At 48.8% G+C, this 15262-nt stretch overlaps 1 protein-coding gene across 8 annotated transcripts in view; it reads left to right on the plus strand.

Moving 5' to 3' along the window:
• Positions 1-15262, plus strand: part of rab3il1 (RAB3A interacting protein (rabin3)-like 1) — a 216355-nt gene that overhangs the window by 189707 nt on the left and 11386 nt on the right. The window contains exon 9 of one of the 8 annotated variants that reach the window (XM_072466062.1): positions 9006-9933. The exons of the other annotated variants lie outside the window; for them this stretch is intronic. Coding sequence (XP_072322163.1) covers positions 9006-9018 — 13 coding nt within the window. The 3' untranslated portion in view covers positions 9019-9933. Of the gene's footprint in view, positions 1-9005; positions 9934-15262 lie in introns of those variants that run through there. 8 annotated transcript variants of the gene reach the window in all.

Raw genomic sequence — 15262 nt, forward strand, 5'->3', positions numbered from 1 at the left:
GACAGTTTATTAAATACAGTCAACACAGCCTTAATTAACCCTTCAGTGAAAAGGTTTGTTAGCTTCAGCTTTAGTTCCAGTTATTGCCAGCTGCAAATTGAAATTAATTGTGACCCGAAGACTCTGTCCACTCTTGGAGTGACCAACTTGGCAAGTCACATGAGCTCCAACCTTGAAGAGACGGTGAAATGTAACAAACCTTTCAAGTAGGCAGGTATTTCCCTGTGCAAAGCTCGACCATGCGCTTGGTGTCCTGTGTGCAATGAGGGCCAGTTAATTAGTACAGATCACCAGTGATTGATTTGAAAAGGGACACTAGTCACAGATTTAATTGTAGAGGGAAAGATGACGTCTAACTTGCCAAGAGAGATTTTGGAAATGAGGTTTGACAAATGAGGTCACGGTAAAACCGGCAGGATAGACAGCTGAGCCCTCGTGTATCTGGTAACGTGAGTAAAGCAGGACTTTTGCAATACAGAACCAAATCTAGACTTGACTCTTTATAAATTGTGGGACACAAGGGCCAGGAACAAGTTTGTCGGATTTTAACACACCAAATATGAGTCCCGTGTTGAGCACATTTTAGCTGGGTGTTTCCCGGCATTTAGCTGGGTGTTTCCTGGCACAGGCAGCATTGAAAACGGCCGCGCTATTGCACGGGACTCTGCTTCATTTCAGGGCCTCAGCAAGGAACACCCTGCCAAGGCCGCACTTAATCCCATTTCCTGCACTAACAGGCTCTGCTTGTGGAGTCCCGATATCGAGACCCCGCACCACGGCCTCCGGATCCCCCCCCCCCCAACTCACCTATAATGGGGTTATCATGTCCTCTGCACCCCTCCTCATAAGGGCAGAGCACCCATGGGCCTGATCCCTAATGTGGGCAAAATGCCACCTTGGCACCACCAGCCGGGCACACTGGCAGTGCCCCCTTGACACCCTGGCCCTGCCAGGGTGGCACCCAGCTGGCCCTGCCAGGGTGCCAGGGTGCCAGGGTGCCAGGCTGGCCATGCTGGGGTGCCAGTGTACCATCCTGCCCAGAACCCGACTACCCAAGGGCCCCTGATCGTCAGGGAGATCCCCCTCCTCCCACAGAGTGCTGGTATGCCTGGTCCACATTTGTGGAGACCTGTGCTAACCGGTGCTCACTCCGGGTCGCAAGATGTGGGGGTTAGATCCCACACTTTGTGCAACTCCAGAGACTGCATATCCGAGCATGCTTTAATGGGCGGGATCCAGATCGCAACATCTTCTGAGATCCCATTAGATCGCTTCGAGGCGTAGCGTGCCGTGTAAATATCGCAAGAGGCCTCTCGAGATTTGCTATCTGCGTTATGACCCGAGTCCGGTGCGGCCATTAGATTTCGTCCAATGTCTCATTTTTTCCTAAGTATAAAATGATCAACAAATGCCTCGAGCAATAAAAATAGCAACACAACTTTGTTTCTGGTCTAAGGCAGTTATAATATCATTTAAAACTTTTGTTGCAGCTGTAATACATCCATGTTCCAAAACCAGACTGCATATCTGACAAAATGTTCTGAAGTGTCTAGAATGAAGCGAGCTGCTCCTAGGCAATCCTTTAGAAAGGGTTTAAAAAAAAAAAAAAATTGGTCTGGAGCAGTTTTGATCTGAACTATATTGAGTTCTAGGACAGTGGTGGGCTTCCATACTAAAGAAATTTCTGCTGTTTGAATGGAGAAGTTAAATAAATAGAGGGGGAGAAATTATATAAACTGCAATTCTGACAAAAAACGATCCAGGTCATCAGTACCAATTGCGTAGTTTAGTAGTTTTTCTAACCCCTCTGGTACTGTGACAGACCGTGAGGAAAAACTAAAGACAAGAGGAAACGTTAGTATTGATGAACATTGGAGGAACACAATTAGCTCTATTACTAACTATAGCCATGTGGAATGCATGTTCTACTTTAATAAATAAGAATTGAACAGGTCCAACATGCACATTTTACCTCTAACTGCAAAATCGTTCAAAGTTCTAGATGTGGGCAACTGAAGAGGAGGAATTTATTCTCTCATTTCACAATTTACCAAATTTATTTGAGATTATATACTGAAGTAGTAAATTTTCCAGTTTACAATAATCAGCCGTGGCCTTTTCTTATGGCTGGAGTACATCTATTTCTAATTTTCCTGAAGGAAAGCCAGTCTCCCTGGATCTTAGTCATCCTTGTCATCCACCAGGATACATTATTCTGCTGAAGTAAGTTAGAGAGCAGAGTTAAACCAGGGACAACTACGGTTTTTGATCTTTTATTATTGTCACAAGTAGGCTTACATTAACACTGCAATTAAGTTGTTGTGAAAAGCCCCCAGTTCGCCACATTCCGGCGCCTAATCGGGTACACCGAGGGAGAATTCAGAATGACCAATTCACCTAACAGGGACTTGTGGGAGGAAACCGGAGCACCCGGAGGAAACCCACACAGACACTGAGAACGAGCAGACTCCGCACAGACAGTGACCCAAGCTGGGAATTGAACCTGGGACCCTGGTGCTGTGAAGCAACAATGCTAACTATTGTGCTACCGTGCCACCTTGATTCTGAACTGAGTATCTTTAAATAATTCCCTTCGACAAAAGGAATTCAATTCTATACCGATTTACCTGAGTTAATACATTTAAAAAAAATAAAAGCTTACTCTAAGATTTCTAAAACTACGTTTGATTCAAATCGAACAAGGGTGTTTTTACTGAATATGAAAGTTGAACGTAAGCAATGTTGCTCAAATCTTGGCAAAAGACTGCAGATCAGCATTTAGCGATGCGTTAGTAAGAATTACACAAAGAAGGGTTGATTTATCAGGAACTCGATGTCTCAATTTGGATCTGCAGTTCTGAAGATGTTCTGTAGAGGGTGATAAACACCAGCTGGTTGATAGTTTACTGACCAGCATTGGGAAAACCAGTTCACTTTGCAATTTCTACACAGGAAAAACAACTGCAAATTAATAGCTGTTTATCCTTCACTGTTGTCACATTTATGGAATTCTAAACATTATTTCCTGCTGAGAAGCAAGACTAATTATCAGATCCACAACCAGCCAGGGTTAGTTTAAAGAAAAAGGAAATACGTTGGTGTAGGCTGTCGGCTGGCACAGTGAATGTGGAGTCAGTTGGTGTGGACTGTCCCCTGGTGTAGTGAATGTAGAATTAACTTGACTGTGATCCAACCCACTGAATGTAGATTTATATGCCACTCCAGCACAGTAAGGATAGACTTTGTTAATCTACAGCTGCTTTTGGTGTACCTATCTCCAATATATTGAATGTCAACCTGTCTGCTTTACTCTCTCTTAAATGTGTTAAGTGTAGACTTAGGCATCCGCACTATCCCATTACAATGAGTGTGATTCAGTTGATGTCTACTTCAGGTTGGATGAATGCAGAACTGATTTTTAAACACTATCCCATATATAATAACTCTGTATTGGGTTAAATAAATTATTTAAATGGTTGAACACTCAATTCTGCAGTAAATAAGGCAACAGGATTTTGTCCTGAGGCTGGAGAGAAATGCAGCTGTTTGGCAGATGTTCTGTATGGAGAAGTGAAATGATGGGATGGGCTGTGGCCATTTCTCAAAAGTTCTGAAAAGTAGACATCTGACCTGCATCAACAGGATTAATAAACCGTTCCCAGTAGAAAGCATATAGGGAAGAGTTAGCTGTGAATATATTTGTATATGATCAATGAGCTCACTTTTTATATTGTCCCAAACTGAATGTTTGTGACATACACATCTTTTAATGATTTTGGAGAAGGCTTTTAAACATCAACCTCTTATTCAACTATTTCTCAATCTTTGTCTCAATTCCTTCTTTCTTTCTTTTTTTAATAAACATTTTATTGCGGTAATTTTGGTATAGTAACAACCACAAAATAAACAATACACATGAAACCACAAAAAAAAGTGCAAAAGCCATTGACCTCTCGTACAGGTCCTACCCTTATTGACCCCCTACTCTAATCTAAACTACCCCCCCGGTCTGCTGCTGATTAATTTTCCAAAAAGAAGTCGACGGAACGGCTGCCACCTCCGGGTGAACCCTAACATCGACCCTCTCAAGGTGAACTTGATTTTCTCCAAACAGAGGAAGCGAGCCGTGTCCGATAGCCAGGTCTCCGACTTTGGGGGCTTTGAGTCCCTCTATACTAATAGTATCTGTCTCCGGGCTGCCAGGGAAGCAAAGGCCAGAACGTCTGCCTCTTTCTCCTGGATTCCCGGGTTTTCTGACCCCCCGAAAATTGCCATCTCTGGACTCAGCGCCACCCTAGTTTTTAACACCGTGGACGTGTCGTCCGCAAACCCCTGTCAAAATCCCCTAAGCTTCGGACATGTCCAAAACTTGTGAACATGGTTCGTCGGTCCTCCCGCATGTTTTGCGCACCTGTCCTCCACCCCAAAGAATCTGCTCATCCGGGCCACTGTCATGTGAGCCCAGTGAACAACCTTAAATTGTATCAGGCTGAGCCTGGCACATGTTGCGGACGCGTTGACTCTACTCAACGCGTCTGCCCATAGACCATCCTCTATCTCACCTCCCAGCTCCTCCTCCCACTTGCGCTTCAGCTCCTTGGTCTGCGTCTCCTCCGACCCCATAAGCTCCTTATAAATGTCCGAGATGCTCCCTTCTCCCACCCGCCCTCTGGAAACTACCCTGTCCTGAATCCCTCTTAGCGGTAGGAGCGGGAAGGTTGACACGTGTTTACGAAGGAAGTCCCCGCAGCTGCAGGTACCGGAATTCGTTTCCCTTCGCCAACCCAATCTTTTCCTCCGACGGACTCTGAAAGCTCCCCTCTATGAACAGATCCCCCATCCCCTCAATCCCCGCTCTCCGCCATAACCGGAATCCCCCGTCCATACGCCCCGGGGCAAACCGGTGTTTATCACAGATTGCGGCCCAGACCAATGCTCCCACATGCCGCCTCCACTGACCCCAAACTCTCAGGGCCGCTACCACCACTAGACTGGTGGAGAACCGTGCTGGCGGGAACGGCAGAGGCGCAGTTACCAACACCCCCAAACTGGTGCCCTTGCACGAAGCCGCCTCCATACACACCCACGCCGACCCCTCGCCCACCACCCACTTCCTAATCATGGCCATATTAGCTGCCCAGTAATAGTTGCTAAAATTTAGCAGCGCCAGCTTGCCTGCTCCCCGACTCCGCTCAAGCATTACCTTCCTTACCCGCGGGGTCTTGCCCGCCCAGACGAAGCCCGTGATCACTCTGTTGACCCGTTTAAAAAAGGACCGCGGAATAAAAATGGGGAGACACTGAAATACAAATCGGAATCTCGGGAGGACAGTCATCTTCACCGTTTGCACCCTCCAAGCCAGAGACAACTGCAGCGCGTCCCATCTCCGAAAATCGTCCTTCATTTGGTCCACCAGCCGGGCCAGATTCAATTTATGCAGCCGGTCCCATTCCTGCGCCACTTGGATGCCTAGGCACCTAAAGCTTCCCTCTCCTAATCTAAACGGCAGCTCTCCCAGTCGCCTCACCTGTCCCCTCGCCTGGACCACAAACATATCACTCTTTCCTATATTTAGCTTATACCCCAAAAAACGGCCAAATTCCCTTAGAGCCCTCCTGATTTCTTCCATCCCCTCTATTGGGTCTGAAACGTACAGAAGCAGGACATCCGCATAGAGTGAAACTCTGTGCTACTCCACTGGGTACCCCTCCGGCCCCGGGGCTTTACCCGCCTGCATGGCCTTCAGACCCTCCACTATCTCCTCTAACCCAATCGGGGCCCCGAGCCCTTCTACCCGCTCCCCGTCCACCTTTGGGACATTCAGCCTCTCCAAGAAGTGCCTCATCCCCTCCGGCCCCGTAGGGAGTTCTGACCTGTACAGCCTGCTGTGGAAATCCCTAAATGCCCTATTCACCCCTACTGAATCACCAACCAGGTTCCCATCTCCGTCCTTTACTTTCCCTCTCTCCCTAGCTGCCTCCCTCTTCCTAAGCTGCTGTGCAAGCATTCTGCTGGCCTTCTCTCCATGTTCATAGATCACCCCCCTCGCCTTTCTCAACTGCTCCTCCACCCTCCCTGTGGTCAGCAAGCTAAACTCCGCCTGTAACCTCCATCGTTCCCTTAAAAACCCTGCCTCTGGGGTCTCCACATACCTCCTATCGATCTGTAGTATTTCCTTTACCAGTCGGTTCGTCTCTGCCCTGTCCACATTCTCCCTATGGGCCCGGATCGAGATCAGCTCCCCCCTGACCACCGCCTTCAGTGCTTCCCACACCACCGCTGCTGAAATTTCCCCCGTGTCATTGACCTGCAGGTAGCTCTGAATACATTTCCTCAGCCGCTCGCACACCCCTTCATCCGCCAAAAGTCCCACATCCAACCTCCAGTGCGGGCGCTGATTACTGTCTTTACTAACCTGCAGGTCAACCCAATGCGGAGCATGGTCTGAGATTGTAATCGCCGAGTACCCCGTGTCCACCACCCCAGCCAGCAAGGCCCTGCTCAAAATAAAGAAATCAATCTGGGAATACACTTTATGCACATGTAAGTAGAAGGAGAATTCCTTCACCTTCGGCTGCCCAAACCTCCAAGGATCCAACCCCCCTCCCCCATCAGCTCCATGAACCCTCTTAGTTCCTTTCCATTGCTGGCACCCTGCCGTTTTCGAGCTTGACTGGTCCAAGTCATGGTCCATAACGGTGTTGAAGTCCCCTCCCATGACAACCTGTGTGAGTCCAGGTATCTTCCCCAGTATCCTCTTTATAAACTCCACATCATCCCAATTTGGCGCATTCACATTTACTAATACCACCTGCTCCCCCTCTAGCTTCCCACTGCCCATAATGTACCGACCTCCCACATCCGAGACTATTCTACCCGCCTCAAACACCACCCGCTTATTGACCCCTCTAGTCTTTGAATCTAGTCCCGAGTGGAAAAACATGACTGACCCAGCCTTTCCTCAGTCTAACCTGGTCCGTAACTCTAAGGTGCGTCTCCTGCAGCATTACCACATCCGCCTTCAATCTGCTAAGATGTGTGAACACGCGTGTCCTTTTGACCGGCCCATTTAACCCTCGAATATTCCAGGTGATCAGCCTAGTTGGGGGGCTCATTGCGCCCCCCCCCCCCTGCCGATCAGCCATCCCCTTTTATTAGGCCCATCTCCAGCCTGTGCTCCGCGCCTCCACTTGTCCATCCCCAGGCAGCCCCGCCCCCAATCTCCTCTCTGTCCTTCAGCCCAAGTCCCTCCCTCATCAGCAGAACATTTGCCCCCCCCCCCCCCCATAGTAACAACTCTGAAGGGACAAGCTGTACCCCAACCTGTAACCCAACCCCTTTACTAAACGCCCCCCCCCCCCTCCGTTTCTGTCTGCTCTGTGGTCCTGGTGGCTCCCGTGTTCCCCCCCTCTCTCCCCTGCTATCAGCTGTTCACTTCGAACAGGATGGTGAATGGCCCCCACGCTTTGTGGAAACCATCTTCAGACCCACGGTTGGTGTACTTCGTCTGCTCCAGGTGGAGAAATTCCGACAGGTCTGCCAGCCAGCCTGCAGCTGTTGGTGCTGCTGATCGCCAGCCGAGCAGGATTCTCCAGTGGGTGATTAGGGAAGCAAAGGCAAGGGAGTCTGCCCTTTTCCCCACATGAAGTTCTGGCTGGTCCAATATGCCGAAGACTGTCGCTCTTGGGCACAGCTCCACCCTCGCCCACACAACCTTGGACATTGTCTCGAAGAATGCTGTCCAAAACCCAACCATTCTGGGGCAGGTCCAGAACATGGCGGGTGTGGTTGGCCGGGCCTACCCGGCACCATTCACATTTGTCCTCCACTGGGAAGCACCTGCTCATTCGGGTTCTAGTCAGGTGTGCTCTGTGCACCACTTTAAGCTGCATAAGGCTTTGCCTTGTGCAGGAGGAGGTGGAGTTGACCCTGTTCAGCTTGTCCCTTCAGAGTTGTCACTCTAGGGTTCCCACCCTATTTCCTTCCCAGCTCCACCTCCCATTTTTCTCTTATTTTGTCCAGTGGGGAGCGTGTCCTTTCTAAGATTTGTCCATATATCCCCGCAGTTCCCCTTTCCCAGACCGTCAGCATCCAGTAACTCCTCCAACACTGTCTCTCGGGGTCCATGGGTACCTTGTCGTCTCTTTACAGAGAACGGTTTTAGACCTGCAGATGGTGACGTTTCTGTCAATTTGGTAGTTCCAGTTCCTGTAGGGTGGCTAGCCTGTCCCCATATAAAAGTCCCTAACCGTCAGTGTCCCCCTATCCTCTCTTCACCTCTCAAATGGCTGATAGAAACTTGTGGTTGCCGCAGATGGGGGCCATGGTGGACACTTCAGTTAAACTGAAGTGCTGCCTCATCTGATTCCAGCTTCTCGGGGTAGCTACCACCACTGGGCTAGTTGAGTATTTTGCTGGCGGCGATGGGCGTGCTGTTATGGCGGGTGGTTCCTGTCCAGGAGGACTCCTCCATCCTCTCCCATTCCGTGTCCCTTCACTCTCTTGGCCATGGCTGCCCAGTGGTAATATTGCAAGTTTGGGAGAGCCAGGCCACCCATGTTTCTTCTCCTTCGTACTGTTTTAGGTACTCTTGCATTTCTTTTCCCGCTCTCCACAGAAGCAGCATATTTATTTTGTCTATTGCTGGGGAAAAAGCCTTGGGGATGCAGATCGGTATGGATCTGAATAGGCAGCATGTTGATCTTGATCTGCACCCTCCCCGCCAGGGAGAGCGGGAGTGCATCCCATTTCTGTAGGTCCTTTTTTTACTTCCTCCGCTGGACTGATCTGTTCCACTTCTGGATCCGTGTCCAGTCATGGGCTATCTGGATCCCTGGGTAGCGGAATTTGTTTTGGGGCTATTTTAAATGGGAGACCCTCCAGCTCGCCCTTCCCCCTGTCAGGTTCACAGGGAAAACGTCACTTTTGCCCAGGTTGTGTTTGGAGCCCGTGAAGGCTCCGAGGTCTTCCAGAAGCTTTGTGATTTCTTTCATGCCATTTTTCAGGTCCAAGATGTAGAGGAGCAGGTCATCCACATAGAGTGAGAATCTGTGGTTTCTGCCTTTTCTTTGGATACCCTTCCAGCCTCTCGCGTCTCGCAGGGCGATCGCCAGCGGTTCAATTGCCAGGGCGAACAAGAACGGGGACAGCGGGCATCCCTGCCTGGTCCTTCTGTGCAGCTGAATTCAGAGCTGGTGGTGTTGGTCCGAATGCTCGCCTTAGGGGCGTTGTAAAGGAGTTTCACCTACGACCTTCCAGTCGGGGAACACTTCAGCAGTCAAGGGCATTCAGCCTCTGATCTCCGGGTAAGCGTTCTCCAAGGCGGCCTTCAGGACGCGCGACAACGCAGAATCGCCGAGCAGAAACTTATAGCCAAGTTCCGCACACATGAGTGCGGCCTCAACCGGGACCTGGGATTCATGTCGCATTACATTCATCCCCCACCATCTGGCCTGCAAAATCCTACCAACTGTCCTGGCTTGATACAATTCACACCTCTTTAACCTGGGGTTACCCCATCTCTGGATCTGTAAAGATTTAATCACCTGCTAATGGTCGCATTCCTAGCATTGTTTGGCATCTTTGAATCTGTCTATATATTTGTTTCTGGAACAGACCTCTTCATTCACCTGAGGAAGGAGCAGCGCTCTGAAAGCTAGTGACATCGAAACAAACCTGTTGGACTTTAACCTGGTGTTGTAAGACTTCGTACGAAAGAAAAGTACAACGCAGGAACAGGTCCTTCGACCCTCCAAGCCTGCGCCGACCATACTGCCCGTCTAAACTAAAATCTTCTGCACTTCCGGGGTCCTTATCCTTCTATTCCCATCCTATTCATATATTTGTCAAGATGCCCTTTGAACATCACTATCATCCCTGCTTCCATCATCCCCTCCGGCAGCAAGTTCCAGGCACCCACTACCCTCTGTGTAAAAAAAAAAAAAAAAAAAAAAAAAAAAAAAAAAAAACCCCAAAAAACAAACTTGCCTCGTACATCTCCTCTAAACCTTGCCCCTCGCACCTTAAACATATGCACCCTAGTAATTGACGCCTCTACCCTGGAAAAAAGCCTCTGACCATCCACTCTGTCTATACCCCTCAATTCTGTAGACCTCTATCAAGTCGCCCCTCAACCTCCGACGTTCCAGTGAGAACCGACGTCCCAGTGAGAACAAATCGAGTTTATTCAACCTCTCCTCAGAGCTAATGCCCCTCCATACCAGGCAACATCCTGATAAATCTCTTCTGCACCATCTCCAAAGCCTCCACATCCTTCTGGTAGTGTGGCGACCAGAATTGAACACTATACTCCCAAGTGTGGCCTAACTAAGGTTCTATACAGCTGAAAGATGACTTGCCAATTTTTATACTCAATGCCCCGGCCAATGAAGGCAAGCATGCCGTATGCTTTCTTGACTACTTTCTCCACCTGTGTTGCCCCTTTCAGTGCCCTGTGGACCTATACACCTAGATCTCTCTGACTGTCAATACTCTTGAGGGTTCTATCATTCACTGTATATTCTCTACCTGCATTAGACCTTCCAAAATGAATTACCTCACATTTGTCCGGATTAAACTCCATCTGCCATCTCTCCGCCCAAGTCTCCAAACAATCTAAATCCTGCTGTATCCTCTGCCAGTCCTCATTGCTATCTGCAATTCCACCAACCTTTGTGTCGTCGGCAAACGTACTAATCAGACCAGTTACATTTTCGTCCAAATAATTTATAAATACTGCAAACAGCAAAGGTCGCAGCACTGAACCCTGCGGAACATCAATAGTCAAGAGCCCTCCAATCAGAAAAGCACCCTTCCATTGCTACGCTCTGCCTTCTATGACCTAGCCAGTTCTGTATCTATCTTGCCAGCTCACCTCTGATCCTGTGTGACTTCACCTTTTGTACCAGTCTGCCATGAGGGACCTTGTCAAAGGCCTTACTGAAGTCCATATAACATCCACTGCCCTACTTGCATCAATTATCTTTGTGACCTCCTCGAAAAACTCTTATCAAGTTAGTGAGACACGACCAACCCTTCACAAAACCGTGCTGCCTCTCGCTAATACGTCCACTTGTTTCCAAATGGGAGTAGACCCTGTCTCGAAGAATTCTCTCCAGTAGTTTCCCTACCACTGACATAAGGCTCACCGGCCTTTAGTTCTCTGGATTATCCTTGCTACCCTTCTTGAACAAAGGAACAACATTGGCTATTTTCCAGTCCTCCGGGACATCACCTGAAGCCAGTGAGGATCCAAAGATTTCTGTCAAAGCCTCAGCAATTTCCTCTCTTGCCTCCTTCAGTCGTCTGGGGTAGATCCAACAGGACCTGGGGCTTTATCCACCTTAATATTTTTCTAGCCGCCCAACACCTCGTCTTTTTGGATCTCAATGTGACCCAGGCTATCTACACACCCTTCTCCAGACTCAACATCTACCAATTCCTTCTCTTTGGTGAATACTGATGCAAAGTACTCATTTAGTACCGTGCCTATTTCCTCTGGCTCCACACATAGGTTCCCTCCCCTGTCCTTCAGTGGGCCAACCCTTTCCCTGGCTACCCTCTTGCTTTTTTGTGCGTGCAAAAAGCCTTGGGATTTTCCTTAACTCTATTTGCCAATTACTTTTCATGACCTCTTTTAGCTCTCCTGACTCCTTGCTTAAGTTCCTTCCTACTTTCCTTTATATTCCACACAGGCTTCACCTGTTCCCAGCCTTCTAGCCCTGACAAATGCCTCCTTTTTCTTTTTGACGAGGCCTACAATATGTCTCGTTATCCAGGGTTCCTGAAATTTACCAAATTTATCCTTCTTCCTCACAGGGACATGCCAGTCTTGAGTTCCTTTCAACTGACATTTGAAAGCCTCCCACATGTCAGATGTTGATTTACCCTCTAACATCAGCCCCCAATCTATGTTCTTCAGTTCCTGCCTAATATTGTTATAATTAGCCTTCCCCCAATTTTGCACATTCACCCTAGGACCACTCTTATCCTTGTCCACCAGCACTTTAAAACTTACTGAATTGTGGTCACTGTTCCCAAAATGCTCCCCTACTGAAATACCACCAGGTAGGGCTCATTCTCCAATACCAGGTCCAGTGCAGCCCCCTCCCTAGTTGGACTATCTACATATTGTTTTAAGAAGCCCTCCTGGATGCTCCTTACAAACTCTGCCCCATCCAAGCCCCTAGCACTAAGTGAGTTCCAGTCAATATTGGGGAAGTTAAAGTCTCCCATCACAACAACCCTGTTGCTTTTACTCCTTTTCAAAATCTGTCTACCTATCTGCTCCTCTATCTCCCGCTGGCTGTTGGGAGACCTGCAGTGAACCCCCAACATTGTGACTGCACCCTTCTAATTCCCGATCTCTACCCATAGAGCCTCGCTGTCCTCTGAGGTGTCCCCCGCAGAACAGCTGTGATATCCTCCACCCCTTTTACATCTCCCTCTATCCCACCTGAAACATCTAAATCCTGGAACGTTTAGCTGACAATCCTGTCCTTCCCTCAACCAGGTTTCGTAATGGCAACAACATCATAGTTCCAAGTACTAATCCAAGCTCTTAAGTTCATCTGCCTTACCTGTTATACTTGCATTAAAAAATTTGTACTTCAGGCCACTAGTCCCGCTATTTTCAGCAACATCCCCCTGTCTGCTCTTCCTCAGAGCCATACTGGCCCTATTCCCTAGTTCTCCCTCAATTTTTTCATCTTCCGACATATTGCTCCGGTACCCACCTCCATGCCATACTAGTTTAAACCTTCCTGGGTGACCCTAGAAAACCTCACGGCTAGGATATTTATGCCTCTCAGGTTTAGATGCAACCCGTCCTAATACAGATCTCACCTTCCCGGAAGAGCTCCCAGTGGTCCAGATAACTGAAACCCTCCCTCCTACATCAGCTGTTTAGCCACGTGTTTAGCTGCTCGATCTTCCTATTTCTAGCCTCACTGGCACGTGGCACAGGGAGTAGTCCCGAGATTACAAACCTAGAGCTCCTGTCTTTTAATTTTCTGCCTAGCTCCCTGAACTCCTGCTGCAGGACCTCATCCCCCTTCCTGCCTATGTCATTAGTACCAATATGTACCACAACCTCTGCCTGTTTGTCCTCTCCCTTCAGGATGTCCGCTACCTGTTCCGAGACATCCTGGACCCTGGCATCGGGGAGCTAGGAAGTTATGTGGAGGCCTTCAGATTAGGGAATTAGGGACACTGAGTTACTTGTAATTTTCTCGCCTGTTTTACTCCTGTTTGAGTTCAATAGAAAAACAACTCTGATGTGATTTCAAATCCGTTGATTTAAACTAACCTCTGAATGAAATAGTGTTGAATAAGTGGTTTGAGCCTAGCATGATATCTGTAAATGCTGAAATAAACTTGCTCGATAACCTAAGCTCTTCCAATGCTTTTTGCTACAGGTGGACACAGTAATTAGTTAGGGCCTATTAATGGAGAGATGAGTAGAACATAGAACATAGAACAATACAGCGCAGTACAGGCCCTTCGGCCCACGATGTTGCACTGAAACAAAAGCCATCTAACCTACACTATACCATTATCATCCATATGTTTATCCAATAAACTTTTAAATGCCCTCAATGTTGGCGAGTTCACTACTGTAGCAGGTAGGGCATTCCACGGCCTCACTACTCTTTGCGTAAAGAGTAGCTTGGCAATTGATGGTGAGCAGGGATCCAAGTGACTTCTTGGCCTACAAGCTGGTCAAAGTACATGGGAGGGGCAGGAAATAGTAAGTCACTGAGATGTCACTTGCTTGTCTGAGGGGAGGAGGAAGGTGCGCAGCCATTTTGGGCCCAGATGTGAGGTAATAGAGAGCAAATAAATTTAAATCCCAATATGACTGTGCAGCTGACCAGTAACCATCCAGCTTAATCCCACTATCTCTCCCTTGGATCATGACCTTGTAGTTTATGGCACTTCTTCAAGCGCATGACCAAGTAACTTGAAAGAAAAATGTTTTGGGAGTTTCTGCCCCTGCCATCCTTTTCAGGCAGTGAGTTCCAGATCTCCACCCTCACTTCTGGTTGAAAACGTTTCCCCTCCAATCCCTTCTCAACTTCACCCTAAAACTGTGCCTCCTGGTTACAGACCCCTCAGCCAAACGGAATAGAGCCTTCCTATCCATTCTTGTCGCGAGCCCTATCCAGCCTTGTTTGCACTGCAATTGGGCCTCTCTGTGGTGAACCACGTTCTACTGTTACTCACTGCTATATATATATTCACTGTTATTGTTTGTTCCATTGTTACTTACTGTTGTTGCTTCTGTTGGCTCTGCCTGTGGCTCTGCCCCTTGGGCTTTGTATATAGTTGGCTGATCTGTGGCCCTGCCCCCAGTGAGGGACCAGCAGCAGGCAGGCACACATCTCGGTGTATTAAAGCCACAATTTAGTTCTATAACTCGCTTTGTCTGTTATTGATGGTCCGTCAATTTAATACACTGAGATATTACAATGGATGCTGCTCTTAAGCCTGACCGACTTGAACTTGACCCGCAGGCAGCCGACGCCACTGCGATCTTCGAGCACTGTCTAAGCTGTTTCGAGGCTTACCTCGACTCATCGACCGACGCTGTCACCGAGGTGCACAAGCTGCATCTCCTCGACGCCCGGGTGAGCCCCAAAATTTTTCTGCTGATCAGAGACGCAGCCTCGTAAGCAGAGGCAATCGCACAGTTCATGAGGGCAATGAATGAGGTGTTCGCTTGACATCTCCTGGTCACGAGGCGTCAGCGCCCTGGTGAATCACTGGCCGAATTCCTGCGTAACCTGCGAGTACTCGCCCGGAATTGTAACTGCCAGGCAGTTACGGCGGTTCAGCACTCTGAGCTCCTAATCAGGGATGCCTATGTGGCCGGAGTCCGGTCTAATTATATCCGACAACGCTTGCTCGAAGGGGGTACCCTCAACCTCAAGGACACTGTGCAGCTCTCTAGCTCTTCGGAAGCAGTGTTCCAGAACATGGATGCCTTCACGTCCGACCATGCGGCACCCTCGTGGACATCGGAGGCGCGGCCATCACCCGGCCCGGGCGATTCACAAGCCTGTGCCGCGCGGCAGCCCACCAACTACGGGGGCCGTACTGTTACTTCTGCAGCCAGGGCCAGCACCCCAGACAGCGTTGTCCTGCTCGGAACGAGACCTGCAACGAGTGTGGTAAGAAGGGGCACTTTGCCAAGGTCTGTCAGGCCCGACCCCAAGGTCCTAGACCCAAAGTCTACCAGGCCCAACCTGAAGCATGCAGGTCC

Source organism: Scyliorhinus torazame, chromosome 10 (assembly GCF_047496885.1).
Source record: "Scyliorhinus torazame isolate Kashiwa2021f chromosome 10, sScyTor2.1, whole genome shotgun sequence".
NCBI lineage: Eukaryota > Metazoa > Chordata > Chondrichthyes > Carcharhiniformes > Scyliorhinidae > Scyliorhinus > Scyliorhinus torazame.